General features: G+C 39.3%; 2 protein-coding genes across 6 annotated transcripts; one reads left to right on the top strand and one right to left on the bottom strand.

Moving 5' to 3' along the window:
- The first annotated feature begins 842 nt into the window (after window positions 1-842).
- slc1a6 (solute carrier family 1 member 6) lies at window positions 843-17,955 on the top strand. Of its 5 annotated transcripts, XM_044200336.1 has the most exons (12): window positions 843-3,862; window positions 4,004-4,142; window positions 8,844-9,110; window positions 9,221-9,358; window positions 10,051-10,258; window positions 11,027-11,069; window positions 11,362-11,490; window positions 11,714-11,898; window positions 12,667-12,900; window positions 13,195-13,389; window positions 15,683-15,817; window positions 16,108-17,955. In XM_044200336.1, the coding sequence occupies exons 3-12, from the start codon at window positions 8,888-8,890 to the stop codon at window positions 16,304-16,306; spliced, it is 1,689 nt and encodes a 562-aa protein (XP_044056271.1). In that variant the 5' UTR covers window positions 843-3,862; window positions 4,004-4,142; window positions 8,844-8,887; the 3' UTR covers window positions 16,307-17,955. The 5 variants fall into 5 exon arrangements, with proteins under 5 accessions (XP_044056271.1, XP_044056270.1, XP_044056269.1 ...); XM_044200335.1 differs by lacking the exon at window positions 4,004-4,142; XM_044200334.1 differs by lacking the exons at window positions 843-3,862; window positions 4,004-4,142 and adding an exon at window positions 4,168-5,921.
- Window positions 17,956-18,980: 1,025 nt separating this feature from the next.
- ccl44 (chemokine (C-C motif) ligand 44) lies at window positions 18,981-22,530 on the bottom strand. Its single transcript, XM_044200386.1, has 5 exons — window positions 22,310-22,530; window positions 21,125-21,254; window positions 20,234-20,381; window positions 19,950-20,028; window positions 18,981-19,846 (listed from the first exon to the last, which is right to left on the bottom strand). Exons 1-4 carry the CDS (start codon window positions 22,371-22,373, stop codon window positions 19,990-19,992), a joined length of 381 nt encoding a protein of 126 aa, XP_044056321.1. The 5' UTR covers window positions 22,374-22,530; the 3' UTR covers window positions 18,981-19,846; window positions 19,950-19,989.
- Window positions 22,531-22,688: the final 158 nt, after the last annotated feature.

Raw genomic sequence — 22,688 nt, 5'->3', positions numbered from 1 at the left:
TGTTATGCTAGTTGTATATATAACAATGTGTTTTGTATGTGTTTAATAGAACTATTTGATTTGTATAATATTAACAACCTTATTTAATAATGTAGTTTATAAAATTTTAAGTTTTCATTCCAAAGTGAAATATCCACTGTAAAAAAACAAACAGGTATCTGCTTATTCAGCATTATTGCTAATAAAGTAATAATGCAATAGGGAGTCAGCATTGTGCTTATGTAACAATAAATTAATGTCAAAGGTACAGTCTGCCTAAAAGATGTCTCATAATGTATTCTAAGGAGTCAAAATATGAAACTAATTTAACACTTTTTCAATAAACCATTTTTGGAATGAAACCTTTCATTACTTTACAGCACTGGTTCCCAACCTGTATTGCTTATGAGCTCTTAAAATTAAGCCATATCTACTTGTGTCCCCTCATCATAGATCATGGCCTTAGTGTTGACATAAATAATGAAGAGTTGAGTGATTATTTCCTTCTGGGATTGTTTCATTTAAAGGATTTTTATAGGCCTAGCAAGGTGGCGGTATCTAGTATTTTGCAGGAAAAACGCAAATATGATTTTGTTTAACAGAAATATATAGCTTTTTGTTTTCGTATTCCTTGTATCATCTTAGGACCCTAATGAGTTGGGAGCCACTGCTTTACATAATTTCAATACAGTGGTACATTTAGTAATGAGTGTAAAGTAAGACAAATCACTTGCAGTATTTTCTATTTGAATTATGCCTTTCTGCCTCCACATTTTGTACATGTACAGAGCACAAATGTTTTGCATTTGATTGTATACAGTTTACTATATGAATGTTTCTCAGATATAAAAAGACTGAAAATGAAATAACTACTGTTTATTGATAAAGCACTGATATGATCTATTTTTATCCCTCTCCACACTGCACAGCCCTTTTTTATCTTACAGGCCCTTCAAATAGCTTCATGTTGCCTGTTATAAAGTAATCAGCTGACATTTCAAAGTAGAGAATCTATTCCCTGACCTTTCTGTGTTTACCGAGGCATTTTGAGAGAGCTTTACAGAGAGCTTTCTCTACTTTCATCTCTTAAATATGTGAGCCTGGAACCAATCACTTGCCTTTGAACTGAGGACTCGGGGGAAACTAACAGTCCATGATGCAGCAAAATTAGAAAAACTATTGGTAGAGAGTGACTCACTGTTATAAAAAGCTTGTGAGAAAGTTTGATTTCAATGTAATGAACCAGTTAATTTTGATTTTTGACTTTTAGATGCACATATTTTGCCATTTTCTCTCCTAAGCAATCGCAGTTAGAATACATTTCCAATTATTTATGGCTATGGCTATCTATGGCTATGAGAGCTTGGGTTATCCAATTGCCATTCACTAGCTATTAGCTTCAAGCGGTATATCATGTAATGTACTAAGAAGGAACTGTCTGTTTTCTGAGGGCCAAACATAGCTGAACTGAACTTGCTGTGTAATGTTTTTTAAGTCTTAAAATAACACCTGGTCTGTGTCACATCATGGGAGAGGGTTGATTTAGGGCAACGCTGAGCTAATATCCCCCCTTTGAGAAATAATTGATGAGCAAACTGTGTGTGTGTGTGTCTGTGTGTGTGTCAGTGTGTGTGCGTGCGCGCCTGTTATTTTTGTTCCATGGACAGAAGGAAGCATGCTCCATTCCACTTGCCTGGGCATCATAATGCTATTATACCACATTATGAGACAATAAAGTGGTTGCACAAACATCCCAGCCAGTGCTCAGACGCACAATGTGAGTTTGCTCTCACCAATACCACAACATTAACACACTGCATGTTGCTAGGTAACTAATGGATAGATATAAGTGGGAACGATGACCACCCAACTTCATTACAGGAGGTGCTTAGTGCTATAATTTAATCAGCATTTACAAATTATGGTTACTCTTCATCATTTTGTTGCCATGGTCCTCAGACAGACTTCATTAATTTGTTTGACCTGAATCTATTTAAATCTATTTATTGTATTAATGTATACACTTATCAAACCATTTATAAACTCACAAAAAAACAACTGACTACAAAAATCACCTCATACTAAACAAAATAGTTGATATGTTGCACCAAAAGAGTGCAATTTCTACTTACTAAAAGAAGAGATAAATGTTCCTCCTTGCAGGCGGGTGAATAATTACACTATCTAACCATGGATCATACATGATCCTTGCCTCCCACGTTATGGCAGGATAATTGTGTTGCCATGGCGATGCAATCTGCTCCTATCACTTTGGTCCTACACCAGATTGGAAGCAGAGGGAAGTCCACAGCCTCAGATTCATCTGCTTTGTTAGGTGTAATAAACGGATGGAGAAGTGGTTTGCTGAGAGTTTTCAGTAAACGTATGGGCAGAGGTTGACTGTGTGTGTTTATTCTCTTAATAAAGGGCAGAGAAGTGTGATGCGGTTATTATCATTAACTTATTATTCTGCTGGACGCATGCTGTGTGGCGAAGCATTGTTCAAACCACAGAAATGTATCTTCAAATCACAAGACCTTTCTCAGCACATGAAGTTGCTAGTTGTCATGGAATTGCAGATGTTCAAGTTTTTAATTTTTCTGAGCACTTTAAGGACTTCTTGTCCACATTGGCTTGAAAGACTTGTTCAAACTTGTTCATATTCCATTTGCTGAAGAAGACCATGTGATAAGATCGAAAGCTTCAAAACAGCTACTCAACTTGTGATGAGATTGTAAGCTGTGATGGACAAAAAGCTCTTCAAGTGGAAATTTGACAACTGGGCAACTCCATGTGCTAAAGAAGATTGTGTGATACAATCGAAAGTCTCAGAAAAGCTACTAAATGGACCTTGTGGTGTTTTTAAGGTTAAGAATGACCTTTCAATCTTAGCTGCTATAGCTTTGGAACAAGAAGACGCACAATATAATCATGAATTTTTTGTTTAAATTTGGAGAAACTTAAGAGGGAATCTAAGTGTAAATATCTACAGTATCTTGGCTCTGTTCAATGAACAGTTGTACTCTGTAAAAATCAAAATTCATGTTTTTGTTATGTTCGGTCAGGGACTTATTAATTATTTCCAAATGTACTGTACATTTTGAGGACGTCTGCAGAACTTCTCCATGTTTGTGCAAACCCACTAATAATACCCGTAACCTCCACTTGTGGTATAATTTTCTCTACATGATACACAGTTTGAATATGACTGTGTGGTAATAAAAAAGAAAGCACAAATATGGTGCTGTTTTTTCCAGTGTGTGGTAGGCTTCATGCATATCAATGCAACTTCTGAACGTGAACATGGTGAGTGGGCGTGAGAGTGGAAAGCTGGGCAGCTGGGTGCCAAAGGGTTACAAATACATGCAGTTCCCCAGAGTGGTTCAGAGCAGACCCTCAGCAATGAGTACTACTGTGTGTTGTGTTTATACTACAAGCTCCCAGGACCCAAATCAGTGTTTGATAAGCAAAAAGGGGTGTTGTTACCATCATGTAGGGAATTAATCACCTCATCATAAAGTGGCTATTTATTTCAACATGTGACATTTATCTAATTATGAATTCCAGTAAGAAACCATTTTATTAGCTTGAGAGTATTTCACACAGGCTTCATTGCTGCGGACGGGCAGCAGGTGGTTTATCTTGATTATTTTTTCTCTCCTGAAGGATCCTTAACCTCTCCTCCTCCCACGCAGACCTCCCAGGCGCTCCTCTCCGCCGGAGGCTCCGTGCAGCACAAGCCGCTTGATAGTAAAACGGGAGATAACAGTGAAGATGATGAGGGGAGATACGGTATGTGGGCTACGCTAGTTCATTATCTGCTGCGTGGTGGAGAGAGAGGTATCCACATGACGGTGTGAGGAGCGTCTTTGGACGTGCAGAGGTGTGTAAAATTGGATTAGTAATTAGCTTGTCTTTTTTTTTTTTAAATAAATCATCAAGAACACCGCGTCACTTTCTAGATAAGTCTGACACGGTTTGGGTGAAAGTTGTATGGAGAAGTTTTTAATGCCTGTTTTTGCAGCGTCTTCGGTGAGGACAACCAGTTGAAGACGGAAGGATCTAAAGGCAGAGAGGAAACATCTGACTTGATCTTTTCTGTTTCTTTTGTAGCCTATAGCTGATTTTTCACAAGAGAATTACAAGAAAGAAAACATGCATTTGTAAGGAAAGCTGTTCATTTAATGTTCTGATCTATCTATCTATCTATCTATGTATCTATCTATCTATGTATCTATGTATCTATCTATCTATCTATCTATCTATCTATCGATCGATCTATCATGGAATCATGGTCATTGTGATGCTTACTGGGTTGTGATAAACAGCTAAACTGACGACAAATTAAAGGGATATATCAGTAATTTAGTGTTGCACTATCATAAAGTTGAGGGACTTGTGAGATGGAGATTTAAAAATGATTTTTCAAAATCAGTGCAGCGCTTTCTGAGATATCTTGACTTTCACCCCTGTTCTCACATCTCCCTCTTTGCCTCCAGAGACCTGTGAAGCTTGCAGGCGAGTTTAGCCTTGACGTCATTTACATACTCAGGTGTGATTGGACAGTATTTTCTCCTGTTCCACTAGACTAAGCCGTTCATTTCCTGAAAGATGTCCACAAGCTAATTGTCACAAAGTCATTGACTGTGACATTTCGCTTTTCCTCCGTTTTGTTTAAAGTACCTTTACAGCTTGTCAGCGAAAAACTATACTATTGCATTGCTTGATAATATAAATAAAAAGAAATACTACTTTAGTGCCATTCTGCTCCGGGATTAGTTCAGTTCACCAGTTGAGAACACCACCAAAACCCCAGACAGATGTACCGTATGTGATCGGACCGTGTCCTGGCTTAATTACATTGAACACAGTAAAAGTTTCACTTCACTTTTAGAGTAACATTGGGCTACACAGGTACTTATACAACTGGAGTTACTGTACATCCTGGTAACTTTTATTTCTCATTTTCTCATTTCTGAGAAGGAAACTACTCCTGTGCAGTTGCTGTGTTAACGTTGTTTCATTCACAGCTGTTGCAGCCCACACATGATATCGCTGTAGCTGCTGTAGCCCCAACTTGTAACTACATATTTGAGGAGGTGCATGTCAAACCCCCCTATTTATTTTCTTTGTGTGTGTTTTTGTTGCATGTGTATTGTTTTTTTGCTTCATTTATGTGTTTGTTTGCTTCTTCGATTGCTTGCTTTATGGAATTGTTTGATTGGATGTCTGTATATGATATCGGTTATGTGGGATTTTTATTCATGTATGTTGAAAATTTAAATAAAAAAAAGAAAAAGAGGAGGCACACATCAGCTAAGGCGTGTTTAGCTTCAGAGCCTATGCATGCATCTTAATCCTTTAACACACAACCATAAATCAACCTTTAGTCTCAAATATGGCTCAAGCTCCAATCCTACAACTTCTGTTCAGAAGACATTACACAGAGTGGTAGTCGTCATGATGAGTAAACTGATTTTCATTTGTAAAATTGGTGGAGTGCCACTTAAAATCCAAAGATTTTGGTCTGGATGTTTTGTTGAGTACATTACCATGTCATGTTGTACAAAATGTTGTTTGGTGTGCTATCACATGAACAGAGTTCTGTGAAAAAGTGTTCAGGGAAGTGGATCTGTAAAGAAATTTTGTTGAGGGTCCAGAGTCAGATGGATGGATTTGACTTTGATGGACTTGTCATGGGCTGCAAATGGTTGGCTGTTCAGAGTGCATGTGCGCATGTGTGTGTGTGGAGCTGTGAGAAGGTCAGGCCTTTTCATGTCGGTCCGCATATGAGAGCAGAGCAGTGAGACGTCCTGTCATTGTGCCGCTCAGCTCTGGACTCTCTCACACACACCGTCCTGACTGTCTGTCAACAGCTGAGAAGCTGAGAGTGTTACCTGACTTTGATTGGACTGTTTGACACAGACTCAAAACCATGAGTGGTGAGTAACCAGTGAGCAGCTTATTGAAGTTTGCAAAGCTTAACTCTATATTATGTGTGATTATGTTGCGAATACTGGATGTTAGAATTTACCAGGACAGATTATGGAGATTGTAGCACATTTATGGCAGAATTTAAATATTTACCCTCTCTGAAGAAGGAACACTTCTAGTTTCATGGGATCAGTGAGAAAATGCTTTGTGCATAACATAAATCAAGTGATAAGTGATGTCTGAGATACTTATAAGTTATGTCTGAGACAGTGGTGCAGATAAAGAAACATATGATAGACTGTAATACAGATTTAAAAATGTGTATATAACAGCTTGAGATGAGATTCCTGTGTGCTAGTATGTTTTAATATGTCAGTCTGCCCCTCTACCAACAATACTGATCACACTGAGTTCAATTTTAAAATATTTGTAAGTGTTGAGTGCTGCAGTGGTTTTGGATTTAATGGTAAGATATTGTTTTGTTATCTGTATTAAAAAAGTGCCAGTTGACCATCTCAGAGTTACTGAAGCTTTCCATTACTATTATAGACCCTCATTTGCTTGCTGTTAGCTCAATGTTTATAAATGTCCTCAATCCACTGGTGGATGTTTGTGTTGTCAGACAGAAGAGTGCTGCCGGCAGCCTGACCAGGACTGAGCAGTTTGAGGCGGAGTTGGTGGCTTCAGACTGGAAGTCAGGTTGCCGCTTTGGCATGGCACTGGGGTCACAGCTGCTCAAATGTAACTCGGTGACAAACATTATAAAACAGAGTAATACGGTAAATGGACAGTTAAAACTGCAGCTGTTTACTCAGGCTGTGAATAAAATAAGCCTTTTATATATATATCCTTTGAAACAGAAAATTCGAGGAGTGTTTCTGTTCATTTTCCCATTACACCTGACCAATAATCCTATTTAAGGATGAAATAATCCTAAAGATTTCATAATCCAAACAAAATTCCCGTAACAATGTTTTTTTTAATTATAACTTCTCAAGCATATGTTTACTTACTTATTTAATATACATTAGAAGTGCAGTAACACCAGTGTAGCAGAAATATTTCTTAGATGCAGAGAATGTGCTCTGGCTATATACTTTAAGTTATAATCACTTAAATTATATATCTTTAAGCTGACCTCCTGATATGTACAAGCACAGCGGCGTCTTTATGTTTAGCAGCTGATTCACACTTTAATTCCTTCATTAAGGCTTCATTGTTCCTTCATTGTGTTCTTTAATGGGTTCTGTGACACTGATTTGCACTGAACATGCACAGAGCACGACATTACATTTTGTTGTCATAAGTGGGAGTCCATTTCAATGCTAAAGTAGAGCTGTAGAAACTGGTAATGGAGAAGTGTATGATTTAATCTGCCTTTTCATCCACTTTCATCCATTCAGAGCTCAGAAATAGGATCATCATCACTCTCTTCAGTCCTTCAGACTTGTTGTAAAACATTGTGACTGTATTGCACATTTTAATCAGATGTTTCCTCTTGTGCTTCACTTACACACACACGCTCATAGGCAGTAAGTGCGAACAGTGCTGCGTGAGAGCTGATTATTTTGCATCTGACACCGAGCTAAACAATGGGCTTGGATTATCCAGGGGAAAATATAAATGTGTTGGAGCTCAGCGTGACTATATTGGATGTAAAGGACAAGCAGAGGAAGAGGCTGGCTGTTTACTATATTGTTCTTTAGGCACAGGGCTTCAAACGTCTGTTTGCAGAGGGTGATTCAGAGAAAACATTGTAGCCTAGATAGATAAGGAGAAGTGAGATCAGCAGCCACATGCTACACACAGACTGCTTTGTGTTGTTTCGCAGAGGGAAACACGGTAAGTCTACAGAAACTCAATGTTTTGAACTTTTACAGTGTTGTTACAGCTCTTATCTATTTAAACTTATTTAAAAAATTATCACAGTAAAGGTTTAGAAACACAGTTATTTACTTACTCGCTAAAGTACAAAAAAGGCAGTTAATACAGCTTTAGTCGTGTAACTAGGGAACCAGAACTACACTTGTGTCTTGCTTATATTCAAGGTCACGCAGTGTAATTTAAAGTTTAACATGTTCTCTGTTTACATTAACCTCGTCAGTTATAAAGGACCAACAAGAGCGCTAATCTCTATATATATTCTGTTTTGTTACACATTTGTACAAGTGTTTGTTTATAATCTTAACAACTCAGACAGTCAATCAGTATTGTACACTATGAGGTCATGAACAAGTGCTTTTACTTTTGATACTTCGGTACATCTAATATCAAGTACTTTAATGATATATTTTTATTACAGTAGAAAGTTGAATTTTCGCTCCATTTCTGGCTCACAATTCCAATTTTTGATTAATCTGTTGATTATTTTGTCCAATGAACAGTCCCAAACCCCAAATAAATTTAATGTACAATGATATGAAACATACAAAAGCAACAAATCCTCACATTTGAGAAGCTGGCACCGGTGAATGTTGCCATTTTTGCTTAATAATGATTTATCCAAATTGTTGTCAATTAATGTTTGTCCATCTATTTATCGTTTTACCACTAGATTGAAGCAATTTATATGAAAAAGGTGGTATTCACTTTCTGGGCATTTACAAAAAGTTGGACAATTTCATTTCAGCATGATAACCCAGCATGTATCTGTCACCACATACTGTATTAAGTAATTACTGTGTCAGGGCTTGGTTTTGATTTTCAATCTTAAATAATTGCTTAAAATCAGCAGCCCTGGTTCATTTGATGTGACTTCCTGTTTACACTCAGCAATTTTCCATCATCTGTTTTTGGGAGCTGATGCTTTCTGCCTGTTGGTCAGTATCATCAAAATGTCATCCAGCCTACTATTCCTGCCAAAACTTCACATGAAAACAACGAAATATGTGACCAATTATTTCTCCCTGCGTCCTCCTCTTCCGGCTTAGTTTCCCACGAGACCTGCCTCCTGGACCAGGTGCTGGAGCTGATTATGAACGAGAAGCCCCCCACTAGTGCTAGTCTTTTCCTAAACGAGGACGCAGACAAACCCCCCCTGCCAGAGAGAGGAGACTTGAGGAGGCGCCTACGCAGGGCCATGGAGCGGAGAGCCAGCAGCATGAAAGAAAGGATGAGCTCCATCAGTAGGAACAGCGTCAAAGGTTTCCTCAAGAAGAACCTGTTCGTTCTGTTTACTGTTGCCGCTGTCGCTCTGGGTGAGTGGAGAGGGAAACCTAGTGGAGGTTAAACACTGTTTTCTCTGCAGTCAGTTGACTTTATGTACATTTGTGCTTTTGTGTGTATGTGTGTGTACAAATTTGTTCAGGTGTAATCCTAGGATTTGCTCTACGCCCCCACAACCTGTCCCTGAGGGAGATCAAGTACTTTGCCTTTCCTGGGGAGCTACTAATGAGAATGCTACAGATGCTGGTGCTGCCTCTCATCGTCTCCAGTCTGGTCACAGGTTGGCTTTAAACGAGCACAGAGGAACAAACACACTTAATGTTCCCAGCATGTTTCAGTAGATTACTGGTCAGACCCTAAAATGGGAAAGGTGAAGGAATGTTACTTTAAATATCGACAGCTCCAATCACAGCAAGAAATAATTATACATTTTGAACTTCTGCATCCAGAAATCATGTGCCAGTGTGACCAGCATGTGATCCATTCAATTGTTAGTTTTATTTATATAGCCCAATATCACTAATCACAAATTTGCCTCAAGGGGCTTTACAATCTGTACAACATGACACCCTCTATCCTTAGACCCTCAATTCAGATAAGGAAAAAAATAACTTTTACAGGGGAAAATTATGCGATGTGATGCTGTATATTAAAAGAAAAATAGGCTAAATGTGTACTTTGAAAAGTCCAGCTTTTTCTGGACGGAGCAGTGCCCTGCTACTAACTGGGAAACAGTTTCGAATTGTAATTTTCTGTAGTCATCCCTAACCGTAACTGACACCAAAGTGTAATTTGAGTATGATAATTGACATCTGGGACCAAGTTATTATTATCATTTAATGGAGAAAAAAACCCAAAGTGCTTCATTATTTCTTGGCCAGTTATATCAGAGTCAATTTAAAAAATATTGATAACAAGATCTGAACTTGCTGGAAACAGATTGAGTTCTCAAATTAATTTCCTCTGTCTCAGGTATTTCCTCCTTGGACAGCAAAGCGTCAGGTAAGATGGGTGTGCGTGCAGTGGTCTACTACATGGTGACCACCCTGATTGCTGTGTTCATCGGCATTGTCATTGTGATAATCATCCGGCCGGGAAAAGGCAGCAGGGAGAGTCCTGTGGCCAACAGTGGAAACATAGAACCAGTTCAGGCTGCTGATGCTTTCCTGGATCTCATCAGGTAACAGCTTAGAAACTCTGCTTGACTTGACTGACAGGTGTTGTTACTGTATCAGCTGTTTTGAGTGTGTCCGCACACAGTTACATCATCCACATTTAAAGGTATAGTCTGACATTTTAGGAAATGCCGAGAGTCAGATGAGAAGATGGATACTACTATCATATCTACGCTACAGCCAGTAGCCAGTTAGCTTAGCTTAGCAGGGGCCAAGAAATAGTCTGGCACATAACACCACAAACCACACGTAATACACTTTGATTTTGTATGGAATAAAAGACACAAGATACACCATGTTAAGTAGTGAGCTTTAGAGATGCTGGAAGGCAGTTTAACATTTGGGCACAGTCAGGCTAGCTGTTTCCCCCCGTTTCCAGTCTTTGTGCTAAGCTAAGCTAACTGGCTGCTGGCTGTAGCTTCATATTTAATGGACACATATGAGAGTGTGGTATCAGTCTTCTCATCTAACTCTCGAAAAGAAAGTGAATAAGTGTGTTTCCCAAAATGTTGAACTATCCCTTCAAAGGCTATATATACATATGAGGACATTCAGACATAAAAAACTAGTAGGAATAGTGAGTGTGGAAATGCACACAACCATTCAGTCATTGTATCTGATCAAACAGACTAAGTCTGAAGGATTACTCTTTAAGATTATCACATGGTTATTGATTAACATATTGTAGTATTACAAAATGTACAACCTGCTGTGACTCATGTGGTGTTGTTTTATATGAGCACATATATAATAATTTCTTCTTTTTATCCCAGGAACATGTTTCCTCCCAATCTGGTAGAGGCTTGTTTCAAGCAGGTAAGGCTGTCTTCTCCCGTCAGTCATATAATGTTAATATTATTTCATTTAACATATTTTATTTTCATTTTTAGAAACAGAAAACATATACATTTCATATTATAGCACAACCCCCATCATCCATCTCTACACCTAAAGAGAGAATAAAGAAAAGAGAATACATCAAATACAAAAAAAGCTTGTAAAAAATAAAATTATATCACTGTGAAATCACATTTATTGCCTCGTAATTTACTGTCAGAAACTTAAACACAATAAATGCAATGTTTTGGTTTAATTGTCATGCTTGCAGTATAAAACTGTGTACAAGAAGATTGTGCACACAAGGAACGTGACAGTGACCATGAACCTCACCGACTCTCTCAACGTGACACAGTCGAACTTGAGCGTGAACCTCAGCAGGGTGCTGCAATCCATACAGGTGGGTGGCAGTGGCAGACATCTCCTCTGGGGAAAACAAATACATGGCGATTTCAGACTTGATTCATATTCATGTATACAGATCTAGTTGGGATGAAAAATAGTTGTCCTTATCCACCCACTGGTGCTCCATTAATCCAGTGAGTGTTTGCCTTCTCCTTTTACAAGCACCTCAGCAGGAAATGAAACATTCATATAATGTTTCCTTACACTTATTATGACAGGAGACAGTGGAGGAGACTGTCCCTGTGTCCGGCTCCTCTGCCGGAGTGAACGCTCTGGGTTTGGTGGTTTTCTCCATGTGCTTCGGTCTGGTCATTGGCAACATGAAGCAGCAGGGCCAGGCCCTCAGGGACTTCTTTGACTGCCTGAATGAAGCCATCATGAGGCTGGTGTCCATCATCATCTGGTCAGTAAAGACACATCTAACTAACTCCATATGGTCTTGATTTCTATTTTTAGTTTTCCTGTGATTTGGTGTAGAAATTTTATATGCAGTTTAAATTCCTTGTCTGTTAAGACACATTTTGTTCTCTAATTATGAAATGTGCAATATTAATAAAGACTTGACCTGACCTCATGACTAGCTGGTGAGTCAGTCATTACAAACTTAGGCTGTGCAGCCAAACATTTTCAAAACCACAGAACTTTTATTTTAAACTCCAGTGGATATCCCAAAGTTTCCAAAGATACCAAATACAAGTAGACAAGTATAATATTTTAATTTGATGGGAAGGTGCAGCCATAAAGGTTCTTGGTTTGGAATATTTCAAACATTGTCAACATTATATAGATTCAGCAAAGAGTTTGAACAAGCTGATAAAAGAATGTCCTGTAGATGATACTGTCTACATACTAGACAGAGTTAAATTAAAATTGATTGCTTTTCCACTTAAAGCTACTTAGGGGGAAATAAAAAGGGGGAACAGGTTGCTTGGGAGCTTAAGACTAAAAATCAGAGAGTAATGTATGTTTATTGCTAAAGATGGTTTATAACAATTACAGTTCCTAAATGCTAAACCTTAAAGTCATAAACTGTAGATTCACAGACATTCATAAAGAAATTGTATAGCTCTTATTCTTAAAGCCTAAGTTGGTTACAGAAACCCACTTTAACATGTGCTTAACATGTGTTTGTCTCTCTCTCTTCCTCATGCACAATCATCTCACCTCTCAGGTATGCTCCAGTGGGGATCCTGTTCCTGATTGCAGGGAAGATTGTGGAGATGAAGAATCTGGCAGAGGTGGGCGGCCAGCTGGGGATGTACACCGTGTCGGTCATTGTGGGTCTCCTCATCCACGGCCTCTTTGTCCTGCCACTGCTCTACTTCCTGGTGACCAGGAAGAATCCCTACAGCTTCATTGGTGGCCTGCTGCAGGCACTCATCACTGCTTTGGGAACCTCATCTAGGTAAATCTCATCCTCTGTCCTGCTCAGATACTGGTGTCCGTGACACCAGATGTTTGTCCCTTAATGTCTGTGTCCCATCCAGCGTGTGTGTGTGTGTGTGTGTGTGTGTGTGTGTGTGTGTGTGTGTGTGTGTGTGTGGATAGGTTTTATATGTCTTGATATGTATTGATTGCGGGGATACATATCATGAAGAAAAGGTGACGATATAACTTGACCATATCATATTATAATTTAGATGTCTGATGCCTGGTTGCAGTTCATGACGCTACATCTCTTTGTCCCTGCATACTGCAGCTCTGCTACCCTGCCCATCACCTTCCGCTGTCTGGAGGAGAACAACCGTGTGGATAAACGAGTGACACGTTTTGTCCTCCCTGTGGGTGCCACCATCAACATGGATGGCACCGCCCTCTACGAGGCTGTGGCAGCCATCTTTATTGCTCAAGTCAATGACATGGACCTTAACTTTGGCCAGATTCTCACCATCAGGTAACCCTACTTTACACCATATACACAAATACTGTAGATGCTAGAGGCATGGGGCCCCACATGTCATCCTTTTTTGTTTGGGATGAGTGAAGTACAAAAACTAGTGTTCCATGGTGACAAACTCAGGTGTGACAATCAAGACAGATTTTATCGTTTTTCATTTAGTACATTTACTTAATGCAGATTAAGTTTATATTAACTGTGTTCTTGACTGTTCTTGCTGCCAGGTAGTTCAGGCTCAGGAACTCATATCAACAGGCACAGAAGTGTCCAGAGGTTACAGGTTTGTAGTACTAAATGGTCTCAGCTATGAGTGCAACAGCAGAGGGGAAAATGTGTATCCTTTATTGATCTTTTTGTTTTGTTTTATTATTGTAAAACATGTTGTAACTTACTGTTTTGAAAGGGAGGTATTTTTTAAGACAACCTTTGTCTACTGGTAAGACAAACCTTGGCTGGAGAAACCAAAACAATTAACAGAAGCATGTTCAGCCCCGACAAAATGTAAAACGTTTATTTCAACAGAAACGGTGGTGCATTGAATACCCTGTTGTGTTAAGGGGCGATCACACGAGAGAGAGACCAGAGACGCACCGCTACAGACGCAGCCGCTTCAAAAACGGCAAAACAGCTGGAGTGCCTGAGGAGCGGGGCTGGTGCAGCCCTGCTCTGTAGCTCTCTCACAGTCACCTGGCTGCTCAAGCAACAGAAATAAAGTAGTAAAGCCCACCTCTTGCTTGATTTGATTGGCTGCTGGGGCCAAGCTTGACATTGACGAGCATTGTGCCTTTTGCTGAAAAGATGAGAATATTTAAACTTTTATGCGCTGGAAAAACGCAAAGCAAGAGAGGAGCACACGCCAGGCACGCCGTACCATAGGAAAACAAGCAAAAACACCCCTTTACGCAAGCGTTGCAGCTACGGCAGCCGAGAAGGACATTATTTGCGTTCTTTTGGCAGAATCTTCTGAGCTTGATGAAATCGGTTTAAATATGGGTTAAATACTACAAAATATGCTCGATGTTACAGTCACTGCCCTTGCCGCCCAGAATAGCAGAGAACAGCCCAGTCGAGATACTTGGTATGTGGAAACTGTGGGGCAGGGTTTATATAGGCCTACACATAGCTGCCGATTGGGTAACACCTGTGACACACCCACCAAACGAGAGAAAACTAACTCAAACCGTTGCACACGTTTTACATCGTTTGGAGGAAACATATCGTTCAACCCGGAAACTGTAGCAAAAAGGTGCACACTGTTTTCAGATTGAACGTGCCCCTTATGTTTAAACTGTGTACAGACTCCTGCAGTCTACTGATTATTGCAACACGTTCTCATAATGACAGAATAGGCCGTTGGCCAGTGACTCCCAGAACTACATATGTGACCGTTGGAGAGTACTAGGCATACCGGACAGTCGTCATCATGACAAAGACATAAACATGTGGTTAACATTGTGAAATGGTTGCAGTTTGGTTAGGTTTAAGCATCAAAACTACTTGGTTAGGTTTAGATCATGGTTTGGGCTAAAATAAGTAACTTATGTCACTTAACTTACGTTCGTAACTTAAAATAAGTCAATGCTGAATTTTGGTTTCACACAGGATATGGTCAGCGGTCGCCTGGGAGAAAGTCCTGTGTTTTATCCATCCGTCCACTCCGACCTCCTCCACACGTGAACTTTGTCGCTCTTCATTTTACCTGACTTCCTCCTTTTCTCCCGTTATAATTACTACGGCCACCAGAGGTCCCGCCTAACAATAAATGTTAATCTGGGTTGTAATAAACTGCTTGCACACACGACCTATACAACTGTATTTTTGTGGAGGAGGGTCTGGATTTTTAGCAACACCTTTCTCAGTTTGCTCTTACTGCACAGTTTGTGTACAAAAATGTTCTTCCACATGAATTCTGTGCGTCATCTTTGTTACCACCTTACTCCAGAAGCTTATTAGTTTATTCACACCATGATTCACCTGGTCAGCCTTTTTATTAACAGAGCAAGTGTTCTAATGTGTACATTTCAGGGTATACATTTTCTTACATATATTCACCGTATTATACTAAAACTGTCTTTATGATATAATCCTCTTTGATAACATGCACAACTTTTTGCAGTTTATAGAAAATATAGCACTGTGACCAGCTCGAAGTTCATTTACATAAATTTATAATTCCTCATGTGCTTTTATCACTCTACTACTCCCACCGGGAGTGCACATGTGCTGTTTGTTTGTTTCCCTTTATTAAATGTCTTCACTCTCTTCTCCATCCCTCCTACCGCCCACTCAGTATCACAGCAACTGCTGCCAGCATCGGAGCAGCAGGCATCCCTCAGGCTGGCCTGGTTACCATGGTGATCGTATTGACATCGGTGGGACTGCCCACAGAGGACATAACACTTATCATTGCTGTGGATTGGTTCTTGTGAGTTCCCACTAAATGTCAGCTTGATGGGGATTGGTCTGTGTACTGTTCTGTGGGTCTGCTAGCCTAAATGTCATTGTAAAGCTTCAGAGAGCCCAGAGGTCCCACCACTACAAAGGTTATTGATGCATAATGCAGAGTGACAGATTGCCTGAGTTTAGAGGCACATTTATACATTTTGAGCTGTGAGTGACTTTATAGCAGATATACAATAATGTTTTCCTTGTCTTTTCTTTAATGTACATCTTTTTTCTGTCTCTTATCTGATTCTGTCTCTCTCGTCTCCCCAGGGACCGCTTGCGTACCACCACCAACGTGCTGGGTGACTCGCTCGGGGCTGGCATCGTGGAACACCTTTCCCGTGGAGAGCTACAGAGTCAGGATGCTGAGGTGTGCAACTCTGTAATCGAGGAGAATGAGAAGCCCTACCAGCTTATCTGCCAGGAAAACGATTCTCTCAATCACCGCAACAGTGAGACCACAATGTGAAGACAAGAGCTACACCCTTAAGGACTTCATGTACCAAAAGCATTTTATCTAGAAGGTGGCCTTGCAATGGTGCAGGGACAGTCTTAGAAAATAATAGTTCTTGGTCAACTCAGCCAGAGCTTGGGGTAATACAAAGCCAGGCCTGGGGCTGTTTAATGACAGTAAATAAATACACATGCTGTTTAGGGAACAGTTACACATCCTATGCCAACAATGTGATTCAGTGTTTTTGCCTGGAGTGCCAGTTATTTGGGGGCTGTTTGATAACAATATTCAATGTCAGGCAAGCTCAATATCTCAAACTTCAGCTTCATCGTGTTTTCAAAGATTTGTATAATTTATGATCCATTCAGTCAGAGCATCATAAACTCCTTACCAGCATCAGTGTTAGAATATACAGTATTATTGTAGAGAAACATCACCATTAAGCAACAATATGTGAACCAGCTGATTTTCCAATCTTCTGAATATGTAAATCTGCATAATTTGACTGTTTCTGTTGCATGACTTAACACTTAATACATATTATTTATTTTGCAAACACTTATTTTTGTCATTCTTATTATGACTACCTCTAATAGGACTTGGATATGGAGCTTCTACAGTACTACACACAAAAATACTCAATGGAGCATATCAGCAGGATGTAAATACAACAATCTCAGAATTGTTTTGAATCCTTTATTTAAGTTTTGAATATAATTGTTATCTAAGTTTGCTTGCTTACAATGTAATTGTAAAATTTTGAATGTACTTGACTGTTAAACACCGGAGGTGTGACGGAGAATCTTTGCTACTTATTATTTTGAAGCTGATATATTTTGAAGTTGATACATTTAAATTGACTTGGTAGAATATTTTTCAATCAGTGCTTTCTTAGTACATTATATTTGTGTGTATTTCCTGTATTTCTTTGGTGCTATTGCTTTTAAACTATGGGTACAGGACTGTACTGCTACACAGAAATTTCACACGAATACCTGCAGTTATACTTGTTCTGAAACTCTTTTTTCTTTTACTTCAATTATCCAGTTATCCTGGGAGAGGTAAATATCAAACGAGAATGATCAATTTTTCTTTCTTTTTTTTTCTAGAGTAAAAGTTCAGATTTTTTCCATTTTAAGGTTTGATTAATGTTGTATTGGATCTTTTTTTTAAATTACTGATTCATAAAGTATAAACAACTGTAGTTTTAAGACCATTAGAAGACTTTTGGTCATAACAATATGCTTAACATCAGTATACCATTTCACCTGCCTGTCTGTGTTTTCTGCTTTATAAGTCATACTTGAATGTGTTATTTCAGTTGGTTATATTTTGACTGGAATAATATATTGCAAGCTAATGATTGATTGATTTTTTATCGTTTTGTGAAAAGGTACTGTGAAGAAAGTTTGTGAATGCCTTGAGGAATTGAATGTACAGTTGCTTTATGCTTTTTGGTGTTGATTGTTTTAGAGGAAAGTGTAGTGTATGATTATGAAAGTTATATACCATTTAATTGAAAGCTCTTCTGACTTTGTGTCACTTTTATGTTCATTAAGATGTTTGACTTTAGTTTCGATGCTTGATGTTATTTCAGTGAAAAGCTCAACATTTTGATGGACAGTTTATGAAAAATGTGACACATAAATGGCTCAGGAATTGAACTGTGATTCTCATTATTGTGTTTGTGGCTACCCCTGGTGGAGGATATTCTCCTGTCCAGAAGCTGTTCTCCTTTGAGACACATGGGTCAAATTTAATATGAGAAAAAAAGTTTCAATTTGTAATAATAATTGGATGGGTTCTATGTTAAAACTATTTGATTTAAATGTAAGTAGTTGATCACTAAAAAGGCAAAATTTTGCCTTGTGTGCTTTTGTTCAAATGTCAAAACCTTCTGGTGTCATTGTAATATCTTACATTTCAAACCTCATTGTTATTTTGAAAGTGATACATGTCTCACTCACTGATAAATGCCCACAAAAGTAGCTCTTTGTTTTCTTCATTCGCATAGATAATTCTCAGTGTATTTACTTTAAGTAAACATGGTTTAAAACCTCCTTTACTAACCTATAACTAACTTAATATAAACTGTTTGACATCCTGGTTCCTAACAACAGTTGTTAAACAATGGTCTACAGCCATGCTAGCAGCTCTGTTAGGCTGTAGTCAGGCACAGCGGGGCTTTTAGCATCAGCATTCTGACATGCTCACAGTGAAGATGCTAACATAACATACAGTACATATATAGTATATTATACATGTAAAAAAAACTTATGTTTACCATGCTCATCATCTTAGTCTCGCATGTTAGCATGCTAACGCTTGCAAATTAGCCCTCAACACAAAGTAGCGGCTGAGGCTGATGGGAATGTCATTAGTTTCCAGGTATTTGGGCATATACCCAACAGTTTGACAAAAATGTACCGAATTGTGCCGCAAGATAAAAACTTAAGGGACCACCAAAATCATTGCAATTCATCCTGAGGGGACATGAATGTCTGTACCTAATTTCATGGCAGTCCATCCAATAGTTGTTGAGAAATTTCAGTCTGGACCAAATTGGTAAACCCACCAACATTGCCATCCCTAGAGCCGCTAGCGAGGCTAAATGAATGAAGTGATGAGTGAAGACACACAGACACACAGAAGTTATGCCTACCCAGAAAAGACAGTGAGGCAGTTCCAGTTATTATTTCAGATTAATTTATAAAATAGTTCACTTGAGATACTATGTTTTAACATACAGTGCATTCTTCTACAATACAATACTTGTGTGTTTCACACACACAATTGAGCCCTCTAAGTTTTAACAGCCTTGCCATGTGGTGAATTGAATCATGAATACTTTGGCATAGTTTAATGACGGATTAAAAAGACAAAGGTAAACTGCAAATGCGTAGATATTTAAATCTCTGGTAGAGGGCCTGGGGGCCTCATTTTAAAAGATTGACTCGGGTTTCATACTGAGTTTACAAACAGTCAATATACAGAGTGGACAAACAGAAACATTTGCTCTTGATGTGACACAGGAAGTTGTATCCAGGTGAAATCTTCTCTGAGGTCACCTGTCTAACAGTCAAATATATCACTCTGTGCAGTGTCATTACACATCACTGAAGGTATACAAGTCACAAATAAGCAAAGAGTATCTTGCTGATATACAATATTACAGTAATATCACTGCTCGTTTATCGTTTGTTTAATCACACCTTTTTCACTGATTTCACATCAGTCACGTGTAGTAATGTTGTTGTAGAGGGAGACACTTCCAGGCAGACTCTGGCAAATAACAGTATGAGCCATTAAAAAAAACAAATCAATTCAACTTATCTTACAAGTAAATACTCCTCTGTTGAGACTGTTCCAGTCACGTGCTTGGGAATATTTCAAGCACAGTTCATGTTTAAATATCTAAAGCCATTTAAATATGTATTGCTGCCCAGGTCTGGTCCCAGGGAGACAGACAGTGTAGATAGAGAGAGACACGAGACGACTGGAGAGTCAGCAAGCTTCGCTGTGTAAAGATAACGAGCTGCTGAAAGTTTACTTGGCCTGTAGAAAAGTGAGAAGACATTTAAGAGAGGCACTTTCATATATATCATGCACTGAACTTGAACCAGTTTCAACATAGTCAAATGGTTAAAAGAAATCTTACTTATGACTACGAGTTTTCCTCCATATTTGACGGCGCTCCATCACTCCACACTGAGACCCACCCAGTCATCTTTCTTGTCCTGATCACAAGAGGAGGCAATCTATCAATGTCTCAGGTAACATAGACATATGAAAATCACCCTCAATATCAAATCAACACTCATAGAACACATTGTCTACTTTTGGCTGAATAAATTTGATTTAAATGCATTTTATTTTATTACATTTGACATATAGTGTATTGCTGGAGGTTGTGACAGTCATGTAAAGTAGCTTATATCTGACCTCTGACATGACGGGCAGGTTCTCATGAGGAAGGTGCCACATGGTTCCGTGGATCTTGGTTGTCTCTCTCTGCAAGAGCTTCCTCAGCAACCTCTTCACCTTCCGGTCTCTGGGGTCTGCACATTTCACCGCCTTCTTCGTGTAAAGACTATAAAAAACAAAATACTTATTACACAACACAGGATGGCAGTACAAGGTTCTGCTGGACATAGAAGGAAAAAGGGAGAAACCCCAAATTTCAATCTGCTGGAAGCACAAGATTGGCAAAAACAATGATTCAGCAATAATTTGGAGGACTACAAAGATGTCTGCCAGATGAGGCAAAGCCTCTGAGAATTTGAAGAGATGAAAGAAGAGATGCTATGAAATGTCAGAAATAGAGTAAAATAAGGTTTTTTCTCTTGTAGAAAGAAGTCAAACTGTGATCAAAAGTGAGGAAAGTTGAAGAAAAGATGTTGGGAAACACTGAAATAGAGAGGTCCAAAAGAAACTATTGTATCTACTGTACAAGAATCTGTGTTTTTGTGAACTGGACCACATGAAAAAGCAAGCTCCTAATTCCCCAGCTACATCAGATTTCTCTGACCTGCTGGATACAATAGGTATCACAACGCAGAATGTTTTGCTTAAATAAACCCTGCTGTTCTGACTGACTGGCTGCGGCAGGGCTCAGCTGGCTCGGAAGGTATTTTCAGATGGCTTGTTATTCCCACATATTTCCTTCCTTACTTCTTTGGCAATTACAGCTCCGAGCCCTGCCATAACAACATGACCTGGAAAGATGACAATGCCTCTCAGCCCGGCTCTGCCCTCTAACGAGAGGCATATTTTCCATGCCTGCAGATTGCTGTGTGCTCTTTAGCTCCAGGAGTGGATAGTTGAAATACTTGCATGATGGCTTGTATACTGCAGTCGGGCCCCTCCGTCTGCACCTCAAACCGCATCACATCTTTGGTACGCACCTTGCCCTGGGAGTACAACATGCAGCACTGGACATCCCTTTGCATCTGCACTCCTTTACCTGGGGAAAAAAAGAGACAAATACAGAGAAAAAAGAGCAGGAAAACATTAGGAAAGGGTGTCAAACAAAAGCAAATTGAAATAATGATACTGAAGTTCCTTGGTTTTAAGCTCAATTAATTATGTTGGCTTATCGCCTTCTGTTTCACAGCTTTGATTTTACTTTTAATTTTACTTTTAATACACATTATTACAAATAACATTAACATTAGATACCAAAACATTTTACATTAATATTTACCACACAGAATCATGATTTTTAAACACTGTGAAGTCAATATTCTTATGTTAGCAAAGACTGAAACAGAGTGTTTTGGCAGAATGTTATCTGTTCTGCAGAATGTGGACATGCCCTCTAGTTACATACACACACACACTCACATATGGACACACATATACACACAAGAATGTCAGAGGAATTACAATGGCATCCCATTGTGCTACAAAACATACTACCATGGCAGTGAAATGAGATGACAGAGAAAGTGAGAGAAAGAGAGGAGTGTGTGCCATGATGCCTTTTCATCCAAAGCAAATGTGTAAACAAATTAAAGTGTAATGGAAGCGGCAGTCGCATCAGAGCTGTAAAATAGGACAGTGCAGCTTTGTTAGCCCACAGATGATTTTGAATCCATCCTCAGGAACATCACTGCACTTCCAGTGCTTTCACAACATTTTCAAAAAACAGACGAAACAACACCATCGCACAGACTGAGCCCTGACACAGTTGCTTTCTTTCTGTTTGAGTGTTGTGTGATTTCAGATGCTTGTCCTCCTGCGTTCTGCCCCTCTGTTTACATCCATGCCTCCCTCCCTGCTGCTCCTGCTGCTGCTGCTATCCCTCTTTTCCTCTTCTCTCCTTTTCTGTCTTCGCCATCGCTCTCTTTGCTACACTGTCCACCTGCAGGGTGCATGCAAGCCATGCAACACACACACACATACACGTACACACACACACGCACACACACACACACACACACACACACACACACACACACACACACACACACACACACACACACACACACACATACAGTAAGTATGGTTGTGTCCTACCTTCCACAGATGCCAGGAGAACAACAGTCAGAGAAATAACAGTCAATATCTGCAGCATGAACATGATGAAGCTGGCAGAGAGGAGGAGAGGAGAGAAGGATAATCTACTCTGTCACCTCTCCCTCTATGGCCGCCTCTCTTATATTACTCCCTCCCTCTCTTTATACCTCCCTGCCTATCTCTCACTCACTCACTTCCACCACCTCTCTTTTTCTCTTACCATCTTTCCATCCCACCCTCTGTTTATCCATTTTCAGTCATTCTTACGCTCAGCTAAACTCCCTCCCTCATTCTCCTTTTCACACTCATCTCACCTCTCACTCATTTCTCCTTTCCTGCCTCTTCACTCAGGATGCCAAGCTTCATTTGTCTCATTTGA

The sequence above is a fragment of the Siniperca chuatsi genome, linkage group LG6 (assembly GCF_020085105.1).
Source record: "Siniperca chuatsi isolate FFG_IHB_CAS linkage group LG6, ASM2008510v1, whole genome shotgun sequence".
Taxonomy (NCBI): Eukaryota; Metazoa; Chordata; class Actinopteri; order Centrarchiformes; family Sinipercidae; genus Siniperca; species Siniperca chuatsi.
The sequence above is the reverse complement of the archived record's forward strand: the minus strand, read 5'-3'. Positions and strand labels throughout refer to the sequence as shown.

Bases quoted from the DNA above. Each gene is read 5' to 3' on its own strand.
- ccl44 (XM_044200386.1), bottom strand. From the start codon at position 22,373: ATGTTCATGCTGCAGATATTGACTGTTATTTCTCTGACTGTTGTTCTC. The intron at 21,255-22,309 runs GTAGGACACAAC...TTTTTTCCCCAG, and splicing joins TCTCCTGGCATCTGTGGAAG to GTAAAGGAGTGCAGATGCAA. The intron at 20,382-21,124 runs GCAAGTATTTCA...TGTTTTTTATAG, and splicing joins TGCAGTATACAAGCCATCAT to TCTTTACACGAAGAAGGCGG.
- slc1a6 (XM_044200332.1), top strand. From the start codon at position 7,710: ATGCTACACACAGACTGCTTTGTGTTGTTTCGCAGAGGGAAACACG. The intron at 11,899-12,666 runs GTCAGTAAAGAC...CTCACCTCTCAG, and splicing joins CTGGTGTCCATCATCATCTG to GTATGCTCCAGTGGGGATCC. The intron at 15,818-16,107 runs GTGAGTTCCCAC...TCGTCTCCCCAG, and splicing joins ATTGCTGTGGATTGGTTCTT to GGACCGCTTGCGTACCACCA.